Source organism: Doryrhamphus excisus, chromosome 21 (assembly GCF_030265055.1).
Source record: "Doryrhamphus excisus isolate RoL2022-K1 chromosome 21, RoL_Dexc_1.0, whole genome shotgun sequence".
Lineage (NCBI taxonomy): Eukaryota > Metazoa > Chordata > Actinopteri > Syngnathiformes > Syngnathidae > Doryrhamphus > Doryrhamphus excisus.
This window is the reverse complement of record NC_080486.1, coordinates 1,300,646-1,309,207: the sequence shown is the minus strand read 5'-3', so window position 1 is coordinate 1,309,207 and position 8,562 is coordinate 1,300,646. Positions and strand designations below refer to the sequence as shown.

The window sequence follows — 8,562 nt, the reverse complement described above, 5'->3', positions numbered from 1 at the left end:
TCTTACCCGTCAACCCCACCCCCACCCACACAGAGGACAAAAACCAATTTGATTTCCAAATCCTCCGATTTTGACGGCTGCTGAAGGGGAAAGTTCACTCTCCGAGGTTTACTCTCATAAAGCGGGTTTGGTGAGGCGGGATTGTAAAGGTAAGCTTAAGCAGTCGCAGCAATTTCCCACGCACTTCACTTCCTTTTCTTTTTCTAACTGCCGACCATCTGCACAGTCAATCTCGTACTTACCTGGAAAGTACCGCGGAACACGGCCATGTGTGTGTTTTTGTGTATGATTAAAAACGACATGACCTCACTTTAATAAAATACTATTTTTTTATTAAATAAAAGATGAAGAGGACATCTGACGATCATCACCTGAAATTCAGTGAAACGAGGTAGAGAATATTTTAAAAACAACATTTCCGCAAAGAGCTAGAAAAACAATGGCACAATGTCCTTGTAGATTTAGGTCAATGTGCTTAAAAGGTCAATGCAACATGTTCCCTTTCTTCCACAAATAGAACTGACCCCTTTTTTTCTTTTGGTATTTTCTTTCCAAAGGATATGCTCAAATAAGGATACAAATGGTTCTGCTGGCCCACAAAATCAAGCCTTGGCATCTTGAATGAATAAAGTATAAACACAAACGCAAAACAAAGTGTTACTATGTACTTTTGTGGTCCTGACAATTCTGGAAAAGAAAAAGAGTGCATCATATAGGGTCACTTGTGTACCTGGTAACTATTTGGGTACAAGTGTACTTTATTATATCCACTCGGTCAAACACAAATGGGAAACAATGCAAGTCAACTCCCATAAAAATGGCTGCTCAAGCCTTGGCTCTATTTGCAATGGATGTGCTTGACATCTACACACATGGCTCACGGAATAGAAAGCAACCAGCCTTCATCACTCACGGTGCAACCAAAAGCTGCAGATTTCATACTATGTATAACCCACAAGTCATGCTGGGTAACCCGGGGAGAGGTTTGGTGCGGCTGCATTGTGTGTTGCACCGTGAGCAAGGTCGGCGTTTGCTTCCACGCGCTCCTGTTGGTTATTGAAGAGCGAGTGCGGGTGTAAATGTCAAGCTGATTCAGTGCAGATAAAGAGCACTTCCTCAAACAAGCCCGGCTTTGCCTCTGGCTGCTTGCTGTGCAATTCACGCTTTGCACCGTGTGCTGCCTGTCAATACGTTTGGAAAAATCGGGAAACTTCAATAAGAGCAGCAATGAAATATGCCAATATAGTTCAGACTCCTGTTGGTTCTAGTTTAAAATTGGACTTCACTTTTCGTTGTCATGGAGACAATAAAACAAACAAATAAGAAGATTCTAATAAACATAGCATATTTCATTCGTGTGAAATTGAAGCCCAACTATTTGAGGAAATTCGATAAATTAACACGTTCATCAACAACTATACTTACAGTCAACAGATGGTTTTGGAATTGCACATACCTGGCCAGTTTAGCGCTGCTTTGATCCTTTCTTGGCGTCTGCGGCGTCTTGCTTTGGCCTGGCGGATCGAGCAAATTGCTGTGATTTGTCGTCAAGGCCCTTAAACGGATTACCGGGAGGCGAAAACCTTTCTTTGACTATTCCTAAAGTCAGCAGCCTCGATCACGTCGTGTGTGGAATGCCCGGTTTGTTTAACAGGGTACGTTTTGTCAGAGGTTGGCCACCGTATGCGGCAAATTTTGGATGCGGCAAAATGCGTTTGGTGAACAATGACGTGTTCGACTCCCAGGTGTTGAGACTCCTCCTGTCATCTAGTCTCTCTCTTAGAGAGGAGGAAAACAAACATGCACGCCCATGTCAATTTAGCAAGGCCGGCAAAGGTAGTTTTAATTAAATTGATTTGATTATCGTGACAGGCCTATGTACAATAGACTAAGGACCACTCCTCTCTCACCATTAAGCTGTCTTAAGAAGGAAAGAACATAAACATCTGCAATGATTGTGCTGCGACACCAAATATGAGCTGTTGGTACGTTCCATCAGCTCTCATGGAGTAGCACATACGGAGTGTTAGTCTGGAGGTTAAAAAAAAAAGGATACAACCACGAGGGGTTTGTCGCAGAGAACGTAGCCGTTGGTTTCCCGCAGGGCTTTCTCGGCACTCTGCTCGCTGGGAAGTCCGACAAAGGCCTGCCCTTTCATGCGGCCCTCCTTCATTAGCAACACGTCGAACCTGCCAAAGAAACAGGCAGCGGGGGGACACCTCGTTATCACTTGCCGCTAACAAAAAAAAAACGTCCCTTCATCCACAGCAGACACAAGCAGGGAGCCTTGGAAGAGAACGTCTGCTTGGTCGACAACAGCGGTTATTTTACCATGAATACGGGAGCAGGAAATGGAAAAGCTTTACATTTTTTGCAATTAAAAAAAAACAAAGCATACCGTGATAAGATGCAACCACAATGATGCTCTAAAGCTTACATGTGAACCTGTGGAGCATGTTCAATGAGTGGATATGGGTATTTCATAATACTCCAGTTATTTTGAAAATATGAAATGTTTTTAAAAGAATTGTTTCAGCAATTAAATATATTCCCACAAACTAGTCGAGACTAAATCAACAGCACCTTGGTTCAGCATGATGTAGAACATGCTTGCACCACTGCAAATAAGCTCATCTCTTTAAGTATTGCATCGGATTCGACTGCTGGTGTACCTAATGATTTGTCCTTGCAAGTGATGCGTGCGTGGCTCCACCCTGAAAAGAGGCTGGCTTTGGTGTCCCCCGGTGGAATATTCACTTAAAGCACTGCTGATGCACCAACATAAAAAGGCATCCCCCCCTGATCCGTGTGTCAGGGTGGATCCTTTTTTAATAACGCAACACCAAGTCAGCATGAATTACTAAAATCTCTCAAGAGAAAGTGACAAATTGCTTGAGTCAAAAATAGCGGCCGGAGAGGAGGGGCTGCGTAAATAGAAAGGATTTTTTTTTTTGCTTCTTCAGCTCCCATTTGATCAAATCAGTCTTAAAAACGTAACGAGAGAAAAGACACCTACATATTTCGCTCGGTTTCAGACAAGGGATCGATGTATCTCCCGTAGATGTACTTTAGGTCCTGGAAGACAAACGATGAACACAAAAACAATAAATAACAGATGCAGCTAATTATGGAATTATTTTACCCTGACATTCAACAACACGACAATGTGATGACTTCAGCAATAAACGCAGGCAGTGCATGCAGAGGGACAAACAAGTGGGTCGAGCCGCAGAGAACAACCTACTTTCTCTTCCACTTGCTTGGCGATGTTCTTCACATACAGCCTGCAGGTCGGCTCACCCGGCTCGTAATTCTTAAACACAGACATCCTTTTTATCTCTGTTTGCAAAGAGGGAACAAAGTTTGAGGTCATATTTGAGAGTGTGTGTGCGCGAGTGCGATTCTCATCTCGCATGTACCGTCTTTCGACAGGCGTCCTTTCTGGAGTTCTTTTCTTGAGATGACATCAGACGGGAGATCCTGCTCTTCGTCGCTGTGCTCCTCGCTCTGCTGGGACGTCTGAGTGCTGGGGTAGATCTTTCCGAAACCGACCACAGCGTCCGTGCCGTTGTTGATGGCGGCCTCGCTCTCAGTTGTTTCTGAAGGGCGCACTGGTGCCGTTGAAGGAGCAGGTTATTAACTTATGCATGTGTGTGTATCTACAGCCCGTGAATCAATAGCTCAAGAAGGAGCCCTTTATTCAATATGGAATATTTAGTCCAAATAATGTGTTCAAGCTATGAGAATATTCCATTTAGAAATAAGGAATCCTACTTTGAGGAAATTCACTCAGTCTGGTGTGGACCCAATTCATCCCAATAAACGAGTGCCTGCTGTCATGAAGATGTACACGGTTGGGGATACAGTAGTCAAAAAATATCATGGCATCAAAAATTGAGTTTTTTGTTGTTTGTTTTTACCCCAGGGCATTGTGTGACAAGGACAACAAGTCGTAAACCTACACTGGAAAGCCAAAATCTCATGACAGGTGCAAGTGCGAGCTTACTCGAGTGACACATGTTAGTACTGCTGCTTATCTAGCCCGTAGCCTCCGTCCTCTTTCATTTAAACGACTTGTTTATCGGACAAAACAAGACTAATCCAAAGCCACCTGCCATACTTTATCTTCCTCCTCTATGCCTTACGGAAATTTGCCATGTTTGACTTTGAGATTTGTTTTACTTCTCTGTGGAGTTTGCCGGAGAGTCGAGTTGTAGCGAGCAGCCAGATAAGGTGTCAAAATATATAAATAAGGAAGGAGGGGGACGAGGGGCTGGGGGGGGGTGCACAGCTGACAAGTAACACAGACGGTGCCCCCAAATGACATTTCGTCACGCTGATAATGGCAACACCTTTTTGGTGCGACTTTCTACTGTGATATATATTGCTGCTACAACTTCTCACACAGCCAACACTAGTACTATATCTAGCTACACACACACACACAGTCAATTAATTCCATCATTTATTTGGTTAATTGATTGATGATCACTGATTAACTGCTGCACCAGATTATTATTATTATTATTATTATTAAGAGTATAGTGGAGGTCTAAATGGGGAAATAAAGCCTTACCCATGGCTTCCGTCTGACCAGGCGTACTTGCTTCCACCCTGGCTGCCACCTCTGGAACTGAAATGTGGAATTCTATTTTCTTGGATCCAGCTGGGTTAGGCTGCTCAAACACGTCTGATGGCTGCATGACGGGAGCGCTGAAGACAGCAGAGACAATCGCCACATCCCTGAACAGACTCCTCTTTTTAAAAAAAAAAAAAACCTGCAATAAAAAACCGGCTCCTGCACAGCTACACTGATTTTTTTTGTTCTGGTCAACCGAGTCAATTCCCGATGTGCCGACATGCAGTCGGGAGACAGCAGGCCCCCGTGCTCGTATACTTCCTAACACAGCTTGAGGTGTGCCATTAAGGGAGTATGTGCATCCAACTGGTCTTGTTTTCATGACAATTATGTTACCTGGAGGTGTTTTTGGCCTTTATATTTAAAAAAAGCAGCTTTGTACCTTTGAAGGTCAGGTTTGGTCACGTAGAGGAGATCCTTGATCTTGGGCTTTTTTCTCTTGGAAGACGTTTTTGGTCTAAGGGGTCTCTTGCATGGCTGGTTGACCAGGCCCATCAGGCGAGCAATCCTAACATGAAGAAAAGATAATCAGCATATGGCCGAGGTTCTTTGGCCCCTAAATAACAACCGGTCACATTTCTTGAAATACTGTAACAAAAAGCATTTCTGTGAACGCACACAAGGTGGTGCTGTTCCGTTTGCAATTATATGGCCAACATCTCAAACAAGTGTTAACTGTTGGAATAAAGGCTTTGCATCTTGTGTGTGTATACCCCCCCCCCCTCCGCCAGATGCTCTCCCCACCTCTCCTTGTCTTCATCGTCTCCGCTCTCGTACTCGGATTCTTCATCCCCAGACGTGCCCATCTCTTCGGCGGGTGTAGGTGGGAGGTCAGGGGGGAACGGAGGAGGCATGGGGATGGGTGGGGCGGCAGGCAGAGTCTCAAACTGCAAACGTCATGCATCATGACTTTGCTTATAAATGCTTCTGGTTTCAACGAACAAAGAAAAAGAGGCTCACCAAAGGGGGTCTTGGTGTGACCGGTCCAAACGGACACGGTAAATTCATCTTGTTCATCAAATGCAGAACCTGGAAATGTTCAAACTAAACTAAATCATTGCTGGTCAACATCAAGCATCAAGCATCAGCGCCTCCAAACAGACTGCAAAGCTTTGGAACTGCGATGCTCAATGCACCGAGGAGAGACTGGGGCCATAGTGAGTTCAGACCCACGCTGTCCATGCTGCAACAGCGCCATCAAGTGGCCGACGCTGCAAACAGCTGCCCTGAAAATCCACATCAGCCAGCTCCTAGGGAAATGTTAAATCCATAACTCATGCTTCCCACTTAGTGCTTATTATTAACACTGCTAATATTGAAATTTAAAAAGGCAAATGTTTGCTGGATGATTTTTCAAAGGAGGAGTTCAAAAGGCTCATATTTTCCTTTTATAATGACGCCTCCCAAGGCTAAAAGCACTGACATTTCATGCTTGTTTTGGTGACAAATCACCGCTTTTGGCATCAAATTTAAACAGCTGGGAATACGAACGGGAAAGCTCCACAGGCTAAGGATTAATGGAAAAGGTTTTACTCACTTGAACATAAAACTTGGGCACACACATGAGGGTGTGTGTGATATTTGTCAGAACAATATTGGAAGGAGGTGGGTACAAATATCTCAAGGTGGGATTTGGGTGATACTTCAGCCTGTAAGAGAATACAACTGTCAGTCGGAGACAGTAGAAAGGTAGCTATAGAAAATACATGTGTTCAGTGTGTGTGTCAGTTTAATTTTTTTTTTATTGGGGCATTCTTAATTTATCACATTTGTTAGAAAACATAACTTTATGGGTTGGAATTTTTTTGTCAAAAATTCTTTTTTTTTTTGTAAAGTAATTTTCTTTGTACATTTTTGCAAAAACATTTCTGACAAAGCTTTGTTTTTAGTTATTAGTACCAAAATTCCTAATTTTTGTCTTCACATTATTTGCTCTTTAACTCAATTGTTCCATTTTTTCCCCCCGATATTGTCCCACAAGCCAATATAAATGACCCCCAGGACGCACTAGGAACCCCACTGTGTTAAATGATGGCTTAGTGTTTGAGCTAAACACAGTATTGTTTCATAGACATGTTTCTTCTGTGGTTAAAATATGCATTTATATCTGTTGTTTCCTCCAATTAAATTGTGTGTTTGTTACTTTAAAAATGTGTTACAGCATTTACAACATTTACCCATCCTCACCCAAGACTTGGAGCGACGCCTGTCTCTATAAGAGGAACATTTGGCTGCTTCGTTTCCCGTTTGGTCTTTGCTTCCTTGTCAAACTTCTTACTGCTGGACAAAAAAACACACAACAAATTTCACATCATAAAGCTCACAAAGGTACGACCGTCACTGCAGTCACGTACCTGTCCGTTACGGGTGGATCCTTCAATACGGTGATATTATCTTGGCCTCTTGCAAACTCCACGATAAGCTTTCGATTGAGAATCTCCAACTGATGGAGCCGGGTGAGAGCCTTTGGAAGAACAGTATGAGTCAATTAAAAGCATTTCCTTCCTTCCAGTGACGTCATATAGAGGTCATATAGGGGCTCACCTTTTCTGCAGCTTTTTCACTGCGAAAGGCCGCAAATGCTGCGTGTTTCTGTGGAAGAGGAAGATCGGCTCAGAATGGACGCAAGCATTCAAAGAGTCAGTGAAGCAGATCGTACCATGCGGCCAAAGTTGGAGAACACTCTGACGGACTCGGCTCCAAAATACTTGAGCAGGTCCTCCTTCTCATCCTCAGTCAGCTCGGCCGGTAGATGTCGGACCAGTAGAGTCTTGCTGCCGCTCTTCTTGACCGGATCCTCAGACGTGTCCATTTTGTCTGCAGTTCGGTAAGCAGCTTTATTAAACACCATCGCCATTATTACTACAGAGCCACATCATAGCCAATGGACAACCACAATGGAATGATGGACAATTAGCTTAGTGCTAAGCTAACACTAACATAACAAACAATTGGCGAGTTTCTTGACATTTTTACCGTTATATCACCAGTTCTCAATCTAGACCACTTTCCGACACATGCAAGCATTTTATCACCTATGACACAACATAAACGTTACTTAAAGCTCACCTTTATTTGGATGTTCACTATAGTACCGTGCTGGGGAGAAATCAACTTCCGCCCTTTTCTTCTTTGGATAAAAAGACGTGAGTGATAAGCAGGAAATGCAGACAGTCGCCCTCTTCGGGTCATATGTGGAACGTCCATGCCAATCGTCCCCTTTTCACGTTTAAAATTATACATTATAAAATAAAAATCACAGTTTTGTTTTATTTATTTTTTGAGTACATATAATATCTTTATTAAACGTATGAATGGATAACATGTAAAGCTGAGTGTTTGAGTACGTTAATGGGTGAAGTTTATTTACATGTGTTGTCTTCATCGGAATAGAATTTCAATTCCAGGTTTAGGATTCTTTAGACTAAAATTCACCGTGCCAATAATATATACAGCACAAATTGCATGAAAGGTACAGGAAGTAAAATTAAATTAGTGCAGTACAAGGACGGTAAAAGTGACTGAAATGTGTACCCAATTACAGGAAAATCAACGTCAGCATGTTTATGCTGTTTTTAACCAGCAGGGGTCACCCTCAGCACATGAAATATCAGCTGCAGCAGAAAAGCCACTTGTTGCAGGACACAGTGAGGGTCAAATACTTTTAAAAGCATGGTAGGTCACCTCATGTCAGGTTATAAAATAAGGCACATCTGAATTATGTAACATGGTATTCTTATCAAGTCATTTTTTATGAAATTATAAATGAATAGTAGCAAAACAATTCATTCAGGTTGATATGAATTCCACCTTCTCATTGAGAAGTATCACTGACTGAAAGCAGGAGTCCCTTACATCTCATCTACCAACCTTCTCATAACCATCCCCTACAAAATGTCTAACACTTCTCAAGATGCCTCCAA

The 8,562-nt window shown here is 42.8% G+C and overlaps 1 protein-coding gene across 4 annotated transcripts; it reads right to left on the bottom strand.

The window, feature by feature from the left end:
• Nucleotides 1-319: 319 nt before the first annotated feature.
• Nucleotides 320-7,771, bottom strand: rnpc3 (RNA-binding region (RNP1, RRM) containing 3). Of its 4 annotated transcripts, none has more exons than XM_058059998.1 (16): nucleotides 7,709-7,771; nucleotides 7,299-7,456; nucleotides 7,184-7,231; nucleotides 6,994-7,103; nucleotides 6,827-6,919; nucleotides 6,177-6,288; nucleotides 5,600-5,668; nucleotides 5,384-5,526; nucleotides 5,022-5,147; nucleotides 4,577-4,713; nucleotides 3,420-3,599; nucleotides 3,245-3,339; nucleotides 3,017-3,075; nucleotides 2,057-2,189; nucleotides 1,457-1,534; nucleotides 320-616 (listed from the first exon to the last, which is right to left on the bottom strand). In XM_058059998.1, the coding sequence occupies exons 2-15, from the start codon at nucleotides 7,449-7,451 to the stop codon at nucleotides 1,466-1,468; spliced, it is 1,527 nt and encodes a 508-aa protein (XP_057915981.1). In that variant the 5' UTR covers nucleotides 7,452-7,456; nucleotides 7,709-7,771; the 3' UTR covers nucleotides 320-616; nucleotides 1,457-1,465. The 4 variants fall into 4 exon arrangements, with proteins under 4 accessions (XP_057915981.1, XP_057915980.1, XP_057915978.1 ...); XM_058059997.1 differs by having other exon boundaries at nucleotides 321-616; nucleotides 3,420-3,611; nucleotides 6,827-6,916; XM_058059995.1 differs by having other exon boundaries at nucleotides 324-616; nucleotides 3,420-3,611.
• Nucleotides 7,772-8,562: the final 791 nt, after the last annotated feature.